The sequence below is a fragment of the Lygodium microphyllum genome, chromosome 28, assembly GCF_053477565.2.
Source record: "Lygodium microphyllum isolate KBCC chromosome 28, Lygodium_microphyllum_v1.1.10, whole genome shotgun sequence".
Taxonomy (NCBI): Eukaryota; Viridiplantae; Streptophyta; class Polypodiopsida; order Schizaeales; family Lygodiaceae; genus Lygodium; species Lygodium microphyllum.
The window spans coordinates 79,802,736-79,821,228 of NC_141162.1; the positions used below are offsets into that span (position 1 = coordinate 79,802,736).

Genomic DNA, 18,493 nt, shown 5'->3' on the forward strand with positions numbered 1-18,493 from the left:
TTGTTATTTTAATTAGTTTAGTTGTTGGTTAGATATTGTTATTTGTTATTATTATTATTATTAGTTTAGTGATTATTGTTATTGTTATTGTTATTAGTTTAGTTGTTATTCAATTTATTGTTATTAATATTGTTTGTTTATTTTAATTAGTTCCTTTAGTTATTATTATTATTTTATTATTGTTATTATCTTACTAATAAACGTTTTAGGATATGTGTTTTAAGACATGGAGTGGATAGAACTATCCTTTGCTTCACCGATTGCGATTCGTGGGGCATTATTAAACTTAGAAAGTTCACTACAAGGAAAGAGAGGTATAGCGACGGCGGATAGCGGCGTCGCAACGCAAATAGCGACGCCCCATAGGGAAAAAAACAGGGCCGAAACCCGAGCTCGTTTCATTTCGCGCATTTTCGTGAGAGAGAGAGAGAGAGAGAGAGAGAGAGAGAGAGAGAGAGAGAGAGAGAGAGAGAGAGAGAGAGAGAGAGAGTTTTGCATAGAGGGTAAGAGAGGGAGAGGAAGAAGAATTGCCGCCGCTATTCGTGAAGGAGAGGAAGAGCCTTTGTTGCGAAGAAGAGCCGCCAAACCCTCGCCATATCTTTACGGCGAGTCCATTCTCTCCTTCTTTTGCTTGTTTAGAGTTTAATTCTCTCAATCTTTTGCTTGTTTAGGAGAGGAAATGAGAGAGAAAGAGAGGGAGAGGGAGATGGAGGGAGAGAAAGAGAAAGAGAGGGGGAGAGAAAGAGAAAGAGAAAGAGAGGGAGAGGGAGGGGGGAGGAAATGAGAGAGGGAGAGAGAGAGAAAGAGAGGGAGAGGGAGAGGGATGGGGAGGAAATGAGAGAGGGAGAGGGAGGGAGAGTGCATTCTCTCTCTTTTACTTTTGCTTATATGATTTGTGTATATATATTGAGAGAGGGAGAGGAAATGAGAGAGAAAGAGAGGGAGAGGGAGAGGGAGGAAATGGAAGAGGGAGGGGGAGGGAGGGAGGGAGAGAGAGAGAAAGAGAGGGAGAGGGAGAGGAAGGAAATGGAAGAGGGAGGGGGATGAAATGAGAGAACGAGAGGGAGGGAGAGTGTATTCTCTCTCTTTTCTATTTATTTTTTGTATAATTTGTATATAATGAGAGAGGGAGAAGAAATGAGGGAGGAAATGGGAGAGGGAGGGGGAGGAAATGGGAGAGGGAGAGGGAATAAGAGAGGGAGGGGGGGGGGGGAGATGAAAACATAATAGGGAAATGAGAGAGGGAGAGGGAGGGAGAAGAAATGAGAGGAGAGGAAGAGAGCAAAAGGAAATGAGAGAGGGAGATGAGAGAAAAAAAAGAGAGAATGAGAGGAGAGAGAAAGATCATTAAACCTAATGGAAAAATAGAGAAAGAGAGGGTCATGGTGAGGGAGGGACAGGAAATGAGAGAGTGAGAGAAAGAGAGAAAGGGAAATGAGAGAGGGAGAGGAGAGAGAAAAATGAATGAGAGAGAGATGAGAGAGAAAAAGAGAAAAAATCATTAAACCTAATAGGGAAAGAGAGAAAGAGAGGGTTAGGGTGAGGGAGGGAGAGGAAATGAGAGAGGGGGAGGAGAGAGAAAGGGAAATGAGAGAGGGAGAGGAGAGAGAAAAAGAGAAAAAAATCATTAAATCTAATAGAGAAAGAGAGAAAGAGAGGGTTAGGGTGAGGGAGGGATAGGAAATGAGAGAGGGAGAGAAAGAGAGAAAGGAAAATGAGAGAGGGAGAGGAGAGAGAAAAGGAAATGAGAGAGAGAGAGGAGAGAGAAAAAGAGAAAAATCATTAAACCTAATAGGGAAAGAGAGAAAGAGAGGGTTAGGGTGAGGGAGGGAGAGGAAATGAGAGGGGAAGAAAGAAAGAAAGGGAAATGAGAGAGGGAGAGGAGAGAGAAAAAATGAGATAGGGAGAGGAGTGAGAAAAAAAGAAAAAATCATTAAACCTAATAGAGAAAGAGAGAAAGAGAGGGTGAGGGTGAGGGTGAGAGAGGGAGAGGAAATGAGAGAGGGAGAAAGAGAGAAAGGGAAATGAGAGTGAAAAGGAAATGAGATGGAAAGGAGAGAGAAATAGAAACGTGAGAGAGAGGAGAGAGAAAAAGAGATAAAAATCATTAAACCTAATAGGGAAAGAGAGAAAGAGAGGGTACCCTAGCACCTGCTACATAGTATCATAGTACTGGGTACTTTGCACTATGATACTAGAGTACTAGGTGCTAGATACAAAGATGCTATTATATTATGTGCTAGGTACTGAGTACTAGGTACTAAATACTAGTGTTCTATGATACTATATGCTAGGTCATAGAAAAAGAGAGAGATGGAAGGAGAGGATAACAATCTAAGAAAAGAAAAGAATGATAACAAAAACAAATTGTTTATTGTAACGTAGACAAAATGGAAAACGAAGAAGGTCCTGTTGTTTAAGATCGTGAGGCGTATCTTAATCAACGTGTCCCATGTCCTTGCTCTCAATGCAAGCTAGCAATTAGACGAAAACATCGATTGTCTATAGAACACGTACGACGATTTGGCGAGTTTCAATCTAAGATCATTAATAAAGTGATTGCGGATTTTCAGCAAACGGTAATTTGAAGTTAATATCAATCATCATTGTACTCGCAAGCTAATTGAATACCATATACAATAAGATTGGGTCCCGCTGGCAAATTTTCTATCCAAGGAGGTGATGTCTCATCCCAAGGAGGAGTGCACCCTTTTCGGCCAATTAGAAGAGTATGTGGGTGTGCGATGGATAGAGTGCAGGAGCCAATCCACCACTTGCAAGGCTAATCTATACCGTCAATGCCAGAGGAGTCATGCAACCTTCCAGACTTACCTACAATCTTGGAGCCTGAGATGGAGGCAATGATCGATGTATTGATTTCCATGCAAGCTGGCAATTAGACGAAAACATCAATTGTCTATAGAACACGTACGACGATTTGGCGAGTTTCAATCTGAGATCATTGATCATGCAATTGCGGATTTTCAGCAAACAGTAATTTGAAGTTAATATCAATCATGCATTGTACTCGCAAGCTAATTGAATACCATATACAATAAGATTGGGTCTCGCTAGTAAATTTTCTATCCAAGGAGGTGATGTCTCATCCCAAGGAGGAGTGCACTCTTTGCAGCCAATTAGAAGAGTACGTGGGTGTGCAATGGATGGAGTGCAGGAGCCAATCCACCACTTACAAGGCCAATCTATACCGTCAATGCTAGAGGAGACAGGCAACCTTCCAGACCTACCTACAATCTTGGAGCCTGAGATGGAGGCAATGATCGATGCATTGATTCCCATGGATGTCGAGACTTCTGATCCGCTTAGAGAGGAAGCATCCATACCATTATATGATGGGTGCTGAGTATCTCGGCTGAAGACACTACTTGCACTCTTAAGTGTGCAAGCAAAATACGGGTGGAGCGATACGAGTGTGACCGAGTTGTTCAAGTACCTTGTACATACGCTTCGTTGATTTTTTTTTTGACACTATTATTACAAACATTTGTGCTTTTTCAAGGTGTTTATGATTTTTTTAGGTTATTGAAATATCATATATTACCACCTGCAAATACCATGCCTGAGTCTCGTGATGATGCATGACATGTTTTACGAAAGCTTGGCATGGACTACAATAACATCCATGTATGTATCAACGATTGCATACTGTTTCGAGGAGAATACGAGACTATGGAGACATGTCCAAAGTGTGGTGCTCACAGGTATCGACAGGACTTGCAAGGACAAACCATCCCTCAAAAAGTTCTCAGACACTTTTCGCTTGTCCCCCGCATAAACCACATGTTTCGTACGTCCGGCATGGCGAGCTTGACAACGTGACATGCGCAGAATAGGTCCATGGATGGAGTTCAACGAATATTAGTGGATTCACGCGCATGGAGCCACATTGACTCTACCTTCCCAGGCTTTGCCCAAGAGCTAAGGAATCTTCGGATCGATCTTGCAATGGATGGCGTAAACCCATTCGGTCTGCGCTCAACTTCTTACAGTGTGTGGCCTATAGTCCTTGTCAACTACAATATCCCTCCATGGCTTTCTACGAAGAAAGGACATCTCATCCTTAGCTTACTCGTCCCTGGCCGCTACAAAGTCAAATATATGAACGTTTATCTTCGTCCATTAGTCAATGAGCTTAAGATTTTGTGGGAGGAGGGGGTCACCGTGCAAGATATGAGCAGGCACGATGGTCGACGGTCAGCCAATATTCGAGCCATTCTCATGTGGACGATGCATGACTTTCCGGGATTCGGAGAGTGCTCAGGTGAGCAGGCCTCCATTCTCGTTGGTAATATCTATATTTTATCTTGTTCAAGCAAGTATTTACTAGGTCATGGTGTTGGAATAGATTTGGTTACCTCAGGTTATCATACATGTCCATTGTGCGGGCCACAGTTAGACTCCCGAAGGTCACGAACCATAACGAAGATGGTATATCAAGGACGCACTGCTTTCTTGCTAGAGGATCATGAACTCAGGGAAGGTTTCCTTAGACGATCTCCAACACATATGAACGCCGCAAGCTGGTACGAGCTGAAAATGGTCCACGCGGAATCACATCCAAACGGAATGCAGCGGTTCTCAGTTTTCTACGAGTTGCCATATTGGATCCACTTACAGGTCAACCACTTGTTGGATCCCATATATATTTTCAAAAATGTAGGCAGCTTGCTATGGAACCACATCACAGGAAAGAGAGACACTATAGAGGCACGAATGGATTTAAAGGAGGTAGGTAAGATGGAGGCGCTTTGGCCGCAGTCGAGTGTTGATGGTTGCGTGCAGCTTCCTCGTGCTCCTTGGGTTTTGTCCACTAAAGAAGAGCGCATTGTGAAGCAAGTAATCAAGTCTATCTACACTCCGACGGGTATGATGCATTCTCTCAGGTCCGCATTTTCTAAAGATGACCAATTATCAGGGCTAAAATCCCATGACTGGCATAAGATATGTCAGGTTTGTACTATGAATGGATTGTAATTGGCGTGCGTATTTTGCTATTTGGAGTATAGCCATTATTCATAATGCTTTCTCATTTGTAGCAGTTTGTACTATCGATCGCAATCGCAGGATGTCTTACTCTAGAAATACACAGGGCCATTTACAGGTTGTCGACTTTGATGCAATGGATCTCATAGAAGGAGATTAAGACATCCTCTATTGAATCCGTGAGGCGGGGAGCAGTGGAGACGGTTTGTCTCTTTGAGAAATACCTGCCTACCAGCATGCTCACGATACAAATCCACCTTCTTGTGTATCTTGTAGATGAAGTGAAGATTGCTGAACCTATCCATACGTGATGGATGTTTTTCTTGGAGCGCTTCATGAAAACCTTAAAAGGCTTTGTGTGACAACGAGCTCGGCCAGAAGGTAGCATGGCTGAAGGTTGGTTGGTGTCTGAGGTGCTAGTGCATATTTCACAATGGCTACCAATGGTGGATCCAGACAATGAAATGCTATGGTTGCTGAAGGACGATGATAGAATGATTGGAGATGTGGTGGTTGAAAATGGGGTAGAAAAAAGAATGGATGCCTCAATGGAGAAGAAGGTGAATCGCTTTTGTATGTTGCACCATGTCTCTATGGAGACGTGGCTCGCCAAGTACCAGATCGCTAGGCAAGATTGAGAGGAAGCGCGAGCTGAATTCCGACATAGTACGCGATATCGACAGATTCGATATCCCAAAGGCATAGAGGAGATGCCGCAGTTTATGTCAACGCGATGGTTGCATGGAGCTTTGACCGCAGCGTCTCGTGAAGGGACAAAGATCTCAATGGAGGAGTGGGAATTCTCGAGGGGATGTAGTCCAAAGGTGATGAGGGATTTAGAATCTGTCGTATCTAAATTTTAGATGCGACATCTAATTTGAGTGTTTCAATGTACATTACAAAATATATAGTGCAGTGTGGTTGCGTGGACGACATTTTCGCGTGGAGTGTATTGACAAAATGCTCTCCACAATGGATTGTGGTATCATGGCAAGGTTTGAGCAAGAGAGCTGGCGACGAGCAATGGATCCAAACACGGTTATGGATGTGATGGAGTATTTTGGAAACTTGCAAAGTATTATTACGGTGGATTACCGTAGCTTCTCCATGATACTATTTGATGTGCAGTGGTTCAAAGTGATACTTGAAGGAGTTGGAGCAATAGTTCGACGAGGTCCATCTGGATTTCTCGAAATAGATTCCGAAAAAAAATGGACGGATTTGTGTGACACCTTTGAGTTGTCTGCCCATTGTGAACAGGTGCATGGACTCATTTGTTTGCTAATTGTATTATAAGGTGGTTTATGTCACAATGGTTTGAACTTTCTTATATGTGTTTGTGAACATGTAATCTTCTATCCAAACTCCCAACAACCTCAATGGTGGTATGTTATACCTTCAACTCCCCGAAGTGCGAGAGTATATGATCAAAGCGATGTTTCGAGCATAGATGAAGATAATATGCAAATAGAGGGGTCGATATTGCAAGGGGTGGAGGCCATCAAAAGCTTGGAGCCAGCATTGGCTAACAATGATGAAAATATAGGAGTCCAAGAATTCTTTGAGAACGAGATGGACTCATTCTTTTGTGGTGATATGTCTATCGACCTTCCAGTGTATGCAGAGTTATGCCAAGAGATTAACATGGAACCATAGGATACTTCATACTTGGAGTATCCACTTACTCAATTCGTTGACCAATCACTTATAAGGGCATATAAGATATACATTTTAGGTGAGATTTTTTTTAAATGATTTATATTACTGTGCTTTGTATGATTTAAATTGATTATTCTAACATCATTTTTTGTTTGTGCAGGTGACATTTTTAGGATGAGTCGAGGGATGAGCGATGAGGAGTTACAAGATATCTTCACACACATGTCTCCAGACCAGATCGCGAGATTCAGAGATATGGCAAACCAGGAGCTGTCTCGGTCTTCATCAGGGCACTCTACTAGATCTACTTCAGCGCGATTGGATGCTTGACACTCCAGACTTGGGCCAGAGGGAGGGAGTGCTTCAGGGTCAGGGGGATGCTGCAGAGATACAAAGGCAGTGAGCCAGCGGTCGACACAGGTTACAGGTGTGACTCCTCCCTCTCATGGCCTTCCAGGGAGCGTGGCTCGGGCTCAAGTGGATGCTGTGGAGGCACGGACGCGGTGTCTCCGTCTCATCGTTCAATTGGAGCTGCGTCACCTCAGAGATTTGTCACACCTATGGGACGTCTAATCCAGTTACTCTGGCTTTTGCTCAGCCGTCAGCAGAGTGGCACCCACAAAGTGCCACTCTGAGAGATATTACCCCGATCAGTATACCGGATGCATAGGGGTCTCCTGGATATGCCCAGAAGCGTGGACGCAAATGGGAGAGGACCCATCTTCGGCAAACTCCAGGGGGATATGGATATCTAGTCGATGGTACTACATCAGGAGCCATCATCATGAATAATGAGAGGAGAAGGGTGATGGCTCGCATGAGAGAGTTGTGCCAACAAGTTTTTCGGCACAACGTCTTGGATCATTGGAAGAACATACCGAAGGAGAGCAAGGACTACATAGTAGCATCCTTGCACGAGGAGTTTCCGGTTCCAGCCTTAGTAGATAGATTCTCTACGGGGATTACATGCGTGCATACATGTCACATAGACGATCTGATGCAGGTAAGCCAATCAAAAGTGGGGCTACAAAGCCCGAGTGGTTAGATGTAGACGATTGGCGCCAACTGAGGGAGGAGGCTACAGATTCTCCAGGCATTGGAGCTAGCAGCACGAGGCGATGAGGGCACGACTCGAGACCGGAGTGGTCCATCATCTTGGGAGTGGTGGCCACAGGACATATTTGGAGGACTTTGTAAGTTTTTCTTTTGTTTTGCTTGTTTATTTTTTTGCAATATTCTTTGTACTGACAATCATGTTTCTAACAGTTAGCATTTTGTTTTCTTTGCAACACTCCATTACAAATCGCGATTCGACTGGCCTTGAGACTCGATATGCAGAGAGGCATAGTCTCACTTCGTTGATCGACCGATTGTATAGACGCGACGGCCTTGTAAGTCACTCATCTTTCTTGTTCGTAGTTACCATGTTTAATTAGAATGAATTATTGTATGGTGGACTGATGTGTTGTTTCTTTTTCTGTAGAGTCCATTCGATGCTCCTTTGCGGGCGGGACGAGCTTTCGGGAGACGAGGATCTGTAGCTCGCCCTTGGATCCCTGGAGCTCACACACCTTTATTTTTGAGTCGCCTGATCTATGTAGACATTTTTTATGTATTAGTGATATCTTGTCATGATTGTACCAATCACTTATTATGCGATCATGTATTTATTTCATGTATCAATGTTATGATTTCAGTATACATTGTTTTTGTTTGCAAGTGCATTGTACACAGTGCAAAAACTATTTTGTATGGCTCTAATATAAATTTTTTTTTCCCTGTTACCATCGCTATTAGCGTTGCAAATTTGACTGCTCACGTCGTTATTGGCGTCATTATTTACATCGCAAACCGTCGCTATCAGCGCGACGCTGATACCGATGCTAATAGCAACGGTGATACCGACTGTTCTATGGCGTCGCCAATAACGACGCTTTTTGCGACGACGGGGGAAAATTTTATTATTTGCATTTTCGTCGCTTTAAACGTCGATATAAGGCCTATATCTTGTAGTGGTTATTTAGTGTGTGAGCTATATTTTTATTAGCATCATACAAACTTAGGTCTAATACACGTGTATTTTATGGAGTGGAAGGTTTTGTAGTAACTTTATAAGATATATATATGTATTATATTATATCATATTACTATTTACTTATTCGTGGTCGTGACTTTCATTATTGAGCGGTACAACTATCCTTCAGAACTCATTGCGATTTGTGGGGTTGGACTGGATATAATAACCCTTCATGGCATTAAAAATCCGTTATTGACATTTTTAAACTTAGGAGATTATTTAGTGTGTGAACTATAGTTTTATTGGCAGGGGTGGGGAATGTTGCATTGTCCTAGGGCATGATTGTCTAAGAAAGAATATTGTGTGGTGTGCACCATGCAACGTTAGGTACACCACTTAAAATACCAACTCACTGGTCATTGTGGCATTGGCTTTGATCCTTGACTTTTCTCATTATGCAAGGGGGGTTTTGCATCATGAAATGGATACATCCATTGTGACAAAAAGCCTAATCTCTCAGCTAGGGAGCCATGAGAATTTGCTTGAAATAATCCAAATGCATCTTGAAGACCCACTTGAGTCCTATGTGTGGGATAAACAAATTGAAACCTCACTCTAGATGCTACTTACTATAGCAAATTCTATTGTAGTCAATCATATGGTCTAATGCACGTATGTTTAAATTTAATGCATTAGAAGTTAATCTAATATCATTTAGGATTTTCTACTGTTTCTAATTTTTAAGATAAGATAAGAATAGTTGATATGCACCTTGATGTTGATGCATGTGTTTTGCACAGAATGGAGGACGAAAATGTGTCTGTAGCAAATGTTGTGCAGTGCGCTCCCAGTGTGCAAATGAATGTGTGCAAAGGGAAAGAGGTTATAAGGAAGAAGGCAGTTCGTCGTGCACTCAGGCATGTTGGAGGATATGAAAGTTCTGTTATTTTTTTGAGAGTCATTCATTGCTTAAATGGACTTGAGAAGCAAGTAAAGGCACTATTTCGACGTGAAAGGGCTTCGTGATGAGAGCATTGATAGCTGTCTACAGAGGATTGAGAGAATTTTGGAGGAGAAATACGAAGGAAACCTTTGTGATGGGGTGAGGATACAGGATCACTTGGAAGAAATCAAGGGTTACATAGGGGAGATATATGACCATGTCCAAAAGTATTGGCCACATATTGGATCCTTGGATGATCATGATGAGAAGATGAAAGATCTTATTGACAGTGCTGGTTGTATGGAGGATGGCGTATATGAGTTAATTGCTCACAAGAATGAAAATGTTTCCCTTGATATGCAACTTACTTCTTTGAAAGTTTCTCTTAATAGGTTTTCAGCAATGTTAACCCCGATGAATCACTGTGTGGGGCCATTCCCTTTCACTCAAGAGCATTGCCCTTGATGTGCAATTTGCTTCTTTCAAAGTTTATCTAGATAGGTTTTTGGCAATGTTAACTTGGATGAGTCGCCACTGCATAAGCACATCCTTGAAAATCTCCATTTTGAAAAATATTGACTATCTCTTTCAAATTGAAAATCGCCACATACTTGATATATATAATCTTTGCAAGACTTTTTAAATGAGTTGTGTTTTATTCGATTGATGAAAATCTCCATTTTAAAAAACATTGTCTATCTCTTCCAAAATATTAAGATTTTTAAATCTCATTTTAATAGTTTATATTTCCATATTTTCACCTTCGTATTCATTCATCTTTGAGCATCGAACATCTTTGGATCTTTAACACATTTGAGCCTTTGGCAAGACCTATGTATGGATCTAGACGAATGAACATCCATTAGTAGGGCTTGCACAGAGAGAGAGAGAGAGAGAGAGAGAGAGAGAGAGAGAGAGAGTCGGAGGAGAGGAGGTAAGACATGGCTATGTATGCATTTGATTATGCGTATTGGGCTTAATACATGTGTATTTTTTCACTTTTGAGTCTAGGATATCATCGAGACTAACATGTCTTCAAGTTTGAGTGATGCTTGTTGGGCCTTTGGTGAGTGTCATGTGCACATGTGGATGAATGGACATCCATTGGAGAGGAGAATCATTAATTGGCTTTTGGCGAGCACTCTGTATGTATGTGTTCATGCATGATTGTTTACACATGTGTTCGTACATTATTCTTTTGTCTTTGAGTCCAAGACACTTTCGATTTAGGGTTTTCAGTTGGAAATGTGTTTGTCTTCAATGGCTTTGAGATTTCTCTATTGGGACTCTTATACTCTATTGAAAGTTTCGTGTAGTCATCATGGAACAAACCAAAGCTATGGACGATGTTCTAGACATAGTGCATTCGACTCCATTGAATGCAATTGATTTGGTTGAATCAAAGAAAACAGCCACAACATCATCTCTTCGATGCTTGCCTGCTTGGAGCCGTTCGCATGGGTATGGGAGATAGTTATTCTAATAATTATATTTTCGCCAAGGTATTGTGTTCTTTTTGGGGAGATAGTCATTTGCGTATTTTGTTGCAGTCAAAATGTGGAGTTTAATAGAGTGAATAAAGTTAATGTGCGAAAAATGAAAGAAGTGGCAAGGTAATAGGGAGGGCATGTTAGTAAATCCACAAGGACATCAACGATCCGAAGAAACACAAAGGCTGCTTCAAGTTCTTTGGAGTTTAAATGCCTCGAGACCAAGATGAATGAGTTGATGGAATTGCATACCAGTTTATCCACACGTGTCGATCATGCACTTGCTATTTACTTTGTAGAGTTGCATGAACAAGCTAAAGGTTTGTATGGTGTTGTGTGCGAAGCACACCCAAAGTGTTCTTCAACAAGTCTCGAGTGATTTGGGTGGTGAAGTGAGGAAACTTTCAGCAATTGTCTCTAAGACAAGTAGGTTGATGAATTTGTTGTTGAATGATATGTGGGCATCGTTTTGGGAGCTTGGAAATGACCACGAGCTTGTGATTTGCCAGAGGAGTTGTCGACTACCGTTTTTGCAGTTCCAAATGAATGTTAATAGGTTCAATGCCTTGCTACAACAATTGAGTTGTCAAATGAACTATCCCAATTGAGGAGGATTTGCTTGGTTGGGGCTTATGATCTATTATCGTCTCGCTTATATCTTACTTGAAAGTGCTTGGACCAATGTTTTTTTGACAATGATGTGTGCTTCCTTTTTGTGAAGCTTATATTGGTTTTAATGCAACGATGTGATACCTCTTTCTTGAGGTTTGATCTGTATAAAGAATTATCATGTCTTGCAATGTGGATACAATATTTTTTATTTTTGTAGTGTAGTGCACGCGAGAGTAATATTCTCTAATTGTATGGTGTAATTATAATTGTAATGTTTGAATATTCACCTCTCTCTCTCTCTCTCTCTCTCTCTCTCTCTCTCTCTCTCTCTCTCTCTCTCTCTCTCTCTTCAACATTTGGATGAAGGTTATGATCTATTGTTGTCTCGCTTATGAAGATATTGAAATGCTTGGGCCACTACTTTTTTTGTGATAATGTGTGCTTTCTTTTCTTATAACAAGACTAAATTGAGTAAACTGTATTGGGTATCTACAGTGTGGTGCGATGTCTCTTTCTTGACACTTGATATCATGTCAAACAATGTGGATATATAACTTTATTCATTTTTGTGGTGTAATGCATGTGAGTTACTTATTCTCTAATTGTATGGTCTAATTGCAATATTCTCTCTCTCTCTCTCTCTCTCTCTCTCTCTCTCTCTCTCTCTCTCTCTCTCTATAGTGTTTGGTTTAATTTATTGGGGGTGATGCATTCTTCTCTCTTTTAAAGAGTCTGTAAGCATTGATCGCATTTATAATTCTATGTATGTGTCCATTGTCTCTTTGTCCAGGTTTGATCTATAGTTTATTTATAGATATAATTATTATGTCTTACAATCTAGAGAGAAAACTTCATTGATTTTTGCAATGTAGTACGTATCAAAGAGTAATATTCTCTGTAAAATACTTGGATATATATATATATATATATATATATATATATATATATCTCCCAATATTAGTTTCAATGTCTAGGAACTTGCTATGGATTGGAATAAGATTGTGTATTCTTTTTCTTTTCAAGAGTTTGTAAATATTAAATACATTTTTATTTTTAAGTATATTGTCTCTTTCTTGAGGTTTGGTCTATAGAACTAGTTATTATGTCTTGCAATCTACAGAGAAGAATTCATTGATTTAAGAATCCTAACGTTTTATAGTTTATTGCGCATTCATGTTGAAGAGTGATGTTTGGGTTTGAGTTATAGGCTTTGGGGGATCGCGCGTCGATTAGATATAGTTTTTTTTTCATTTGTCTTTGGGTTAGATATCTAATTGTATAGAATATATAAGAATATATGATGATTCTAATTTTGACTACTATTGTTCCTTGCACATAGGAGGATTGTGCTAATTTAAATTGTCGTAGTATTTTGGATTATGTGATTCTAGATTGATTCTACTTTTAAGTCTCTGAAAATACTAATCCCAATCAAGTCTCTCCTTGAAAGAATGCATGTTTTCTCTTGATATGCAGGCTTTGTGAGAATCCAAACAATATGGGATTAAATAATCAGAGAACTAGCAGGGATTATGTGTTGCGTATTCATAGGCATAGACTCAACTCTACACGATATAGACGATGACAGATTGCTAGGCTTAAGGCTCAAATGGCAAGACATGACCGGAGGGGGTATAAAGAGATGTGTTCTACTATAGTTGAATCTCGGAACGTTTTGCAAGGAGGGGCTCTAAATCATGATAGCTTGATTCGTGAGAGACTTCACAATTTGATTGAGCAGCAATTTGCTAATGATTATAATTGTGATGCTGAAAATCACCAAAACCTAGGAAATGCTGTGATTAATGAGTCACGGGTCAATAATGCTCCAACCTTTAGTGCTCAAAATGGAGGTTTTTGCTCCATTTTACATGCTTTTCCTGCAATGGATATTCATCTTGCAACTACAATATTGCTATTTCAAGACCCGATTGTGCATTCCATGGGGAGTCTTTCTGAGATGTGTGAGCGATGTTCGGCTAAATTGTGGATATGTGAGGCTCAAGTGCAAGGGTTAGTTTTGTTTGGTAAACATTGTTGTCGAAATGAAAAAGTAATGTTGCCACAGTTGCAATATCCATCACAACTATTGCATGATTTGTTGCATGGTATGCATCCTCAAAGTAGAGTATTTAAAAATAATATACGAGCATATAATAGTGCTCTTGCATTTGTATCACTTTGTGCCAATGTTGATGAGATTTTGTCTGTTGTGGGAAATTCTTATACCTTTAGAGTGCATGGCTCCATTTATCATCGTATAGGCCCTTTGCTTCCTAATGTGCAACGACAGGAAATACCAAGATTTGCACAACTTTATGTTTATGATATTGAGCATGAGTTATCTAATCGGTTGGATGTTATGCCTAATTTATTGCAAAACTTGCTTGGGAAGCTTCAGTCTATGGTACATCAACATAATGCATATGCACAAGCTTTTAGATCCATAGGTATGCAATTGCAAAATAATTTCTTGCATGATTTGAGAATGACTATTTTTGGGGTTCAACATGCTAATAGACAATACTCAGCTCCAGTGGCAACTGAGGTTGTGGCTATCATGCCAGGACAAGGCGATGAGAATACTCTTGATCGTCGAGACATACATGTTTATAGTCGGGATGGACGATGTATTACTATTTCAAACTTGCATAGGGTATATATGCCAATGCTATACGTTCTTCTTTTTCCTCTGGGTGATGATGGTTGGCATGTAAAGGTACCTTATAGTGGTGTTAATGTTTCAATTAATATACATGGATTGTCTAACAAGGATTGTGTTACTCAGATGCAATTTTATGCATTTCGACTACAAGTGCGTGAGGACACTGAGGTGTGCATGTTACGGGGTGGCCGATTGTTGCAACAATTTATTGTTGATGCTTATTGTAGCATAAAGCAATGTAGGTTAGCTTGGTATTGTCAAAATCAATCAGTTTTACGCTCGGAAGTTTATAAGGACTTAGCAGATATGGTGGGAGTGATGGATGATGGGCCGGTGGGGATTATTGGTGCCTCTATTGGTAAAAGGGTGGTTTTGCTGTCTTCTTTCACTGGTGGGCCAAGACACATGTATCAGTTGTATCAGGATGCCATGGCTATAGTGCGAAGTAACGGAAAACCTGCTCTGTTTATAATTATATTTAATCCAAAGTGGTTAGAGATAACTAATTCTTTGTTGCCTGGACAGACTGCTTATGATCGTCCTGATTTGATTGCTCGGGTATTCCATAAAAAATATGCTGATATGATGCATACATTGTTGAAAAGGAATCTGTTTGGGAATGTTGCAGGCTATGTTAGTGTGATTGAGTTTCAAAAGTGGGGGCTAATGCATTCTCATACTTTGCTAATTTTGGAGCACCCTTTTAAACCCTCTGAAGCATGCAATTATGATAGATTTGTTTATGATGAGTTTCCTGATAGAGCAAAGTTTTCAGCTTTGTTTGAAACTATCTCAAAATGCAATGTTCATGGTCCTTGTGGTGTAATGAATCCCAAGAGCCCTTGCATGCACAATGGTCGATGCACTAAAAATTTCCCTCGGAGGTTTGTGAATGTAACAACTGTTGATAGCTCTGGCTATCTTGTTTATAGAAGACGAGATGATGGAAAGACAATCACAATAAATGGTAATACTATTGATAATCGATGGATTGTTCCATACAATTCGTACTTGAGTAAAAATACAATGCACATATAAATGTTGAGGTATGCTCAACGGTGGCAGCTGTTAAGTATTTGTATAAGTATATATACACGTGACATGATCGTGCAACGATTAAATTTTTTGTTGGAAACTCAAGGTTAAATGGTACGACCTTTCATGAAGTGGATGAGATTGAGAGTTATTTAGATGCACAGTATGTTTCTGCTTCGGAAGCGTGTTGGCGAATATATGACTATGCATTGCACAATGAGAAGCCTGATATATAGCGGTTGCAGGTGCACTTGCCTGATGAGAATTGTGATGTTTCAAGATACAAACAATATATCAGATGTTATGCAGAATGAAGATATCAGGAAAACTACTCTTACGGAATGGTTTGTGTGCAATCGTATTCATCCATAGGCTCGAGCTATTCGATATCAAGACTTCCCAGTGTATTGGATGTGGAATGCACAATGAAAGGTATGGACAAAGAGAAAACATGAAAATACATGTGATTGAATATACTTTGTGCCGTCCACATCTGGTGAGCGTTATTACTTGCGAATGCTCTTGACAGTGTCTCGAGGATGTATGTCTTTTGATGATTTGCGTACTATTGGCAACGTGGTGTACAACACCTTTAAGGAAGCCTGCATTGCAAAGGGCATATTAGAGGGTAATGATGAGTGTGTTGTGTGCTTGGAAGAGGCTGCATCTGTACAAATTGGTACCCAAGTGCATGCTTTGTTTGCTGTAATTTTGATCTTCTGTGAGCCTGCGTAGCTTGGTCAGCTTTGGGATAGGTTTATGTCACCAATGTTGGAGGATACTTTGTATAAGTTACAGCTAGAGCCTATGCATATATCTTCTACAATTCTACAACAAGAGGCATCAAAGTGGGCTTTATTTCATCTTCAGGATCTTTTGCGACAGCATGGGCGAAGATTGTCCGACTTTGATGGATTGCTAAAACCTCATCGAACAAATTCTCAGTTGTGTGCTAACCCTCTTTTAGAATATGAATATGCATATGATATACTGGAGCAACGCAGAGTTTGTGTTTGTATGGAGGCAATGTTGAATGATGGACAGAGGGTTGCATATAATGCAGTTATAGGTGCCATTGGTGGAAACATTGGGATGTTCTTTTTTTTGGATGGTCCCGGTGGGTCTGGAAAGACATTTCTTTACAAGTGTTTGCTTGCTAGGTTGTGAAGTGATTGTTATATAGCATTAGCAACGGCATCATTTGGCATTGCTGCTTTGCTTCTGTAAGGAGGTCGTACTGCTCACTCGAGGTTTAAAATTCCATTGGATCTATGTAATCAATCCACCTGTAATATTCTTGTTCAGAGCGATCTTGCTCAACTGTTCAGACAGTCGAGCCTTATTTTATGGGATGAGGCTCCCACGATGCACAAGTTTGCATTTGAAGCTGTTGATAGAACTTTAAGAGATATTATAAGCTGTGATAAACCATTTCGTAAAAAGATTACTTTGCTTGGGGGTGATTTTAGGCAAATCCTACCTGTCATGATGAAAGGCTCCCGTGAAGATATTGCTAATGCGGCACTATGTTACTCTCATTTATGGCAGTATGTTAAGGTGCTAAGGTTGTCTGGGAATATGAGGATGTCAACCGCTGGTGATGTAATGGATAATGGATTTGTTGGTTGGATTCAAGGGATAGGGGATGGAGTGGGTATTATGGAGAATTGTGATAAGTTACATATTCCATCTAGCATGGTATTGAAAGGGCACTCTATTGAAACCTTGGTTAATAGTGTGTACAGTGAAGTGTGTACGGTGAGAGACTTTGGGACATATTTCAGTGATAAGTTACATATTCCATCTAGCATGGTATTGAAAGGGCGCTCTATTGAAACCTTGGTTAATAGTGTGTACGGTGAAGTGTCTACGGTGAGAGACTTTGGGGCATATTTCAGTGAGCGGACTATACTTGCAACGTGGAATACAGAGGTGGCTTCTTTGAATCATTGTGCATTGCAATCGATGCCAGGAGAAGTTATACAATACTATAGTGCGGATTCAATCGCAGAGACGGGTGATAGCTCATTTTTATACTCTATAGAGTATTTAAATACACTGGATGTTGGAGGTGGATTTTCGATGAGCAACCCTATAGTGCAATATACCTAGCTCAATTGATCTAGAAGAGCTTCTCCAACATGCCTTTGATCAAGAAGTAACTGTCAAAGCCTCATCATCAAAACCCACCCGAAAGAGAACCACATCTAAATCCTCGGCACCAACTCCATATTCAGAATACAATCTCATGATTTCACACCACTCCCCCCTCGGGAAAAAATGGCTGAAGAAACTAAAGGATATAGTTGTGCACTCCAACTATCTAATGGAAGGCATAGAGCATTTCAAAATTACCCCTCAAAAGAATGAGTCTATAGGAAGAATGAATAGGAACATCACAAAAGTCACAAGGACTATGCTGAATGAGAAAAATATGCCTGATTATTTTTAGGCTGAAGTAGTGGTCCTCCCACTCCTTTCCATTGTACATGAGCCACCCTTCTCCATGAATGTAGTTTCACACTATTACCCTTTCGTTGTGAATATCCTTTGAGTCACTTCCTATTTTTACATTTGTATCATGTTCCTTCCCTCTCTTTCTCTTTCATTGTAATTTGAAATTGACAGCTCCACATATGCGATGATTCATTATAGCATCTCGAATGTGTATGTTTGCAACTAGAGTGTTGACATTCTATAATTGATGTTCTAGACCCATCTACTCTTCATGTTAAACATTTGAATAGGTAGCTCTTCTTGGTAATTTATTTTATCAATTGCTAACAGTCTTTGTGATGATAAGATAAATAGAGAGCTTGGTTCTATGTAGATCCCTCACAATGGTAGGCTCCAAAGTGCATCCAAGTATTGCACAACCTACTCGAGGTGGCCAGTTATTATGGGTAAAATTCTGCCTCGATATGCGTGCGCTAAATTGTCACTTTTGCACAGCCTCAATATGCGTGCATTGGATTGTGTTCTCCTTCTCACGATCTCCTCTTCTTTTATAGCCTTTCACGACTCCCAAAAACCGGCCCAAAAGCCTCCAAAGTCAGCCAAAAGTAGCT

At 40.4% G+C, this 18,493-nt stretch overlaps 1 protein-coding gene across 1 annotated transcript in view; it reads left to right on the top strand.

The window, feature by feature from the left end:
- Positions 1-18,493, top strand: part of LOC148011651 (uncharacterized) — an 82,712-nt gene that overhangs the window by 47,592 nt on the left and 16,627 nt on the right. The window contains exons 3-4 of the mRNA XM_087669878.1: positions 6,203-6,227; positions 7,702-7,756. Coding sequence (XP_087526004.1) covers positions 6,203-6,227; positions 7,702-7,756 — 80 coding nt within the window. The remainder of the gene's footprint in view (positions 1-6,202; positions 6,228-7,701; positions 7,757-18,493) is intronic.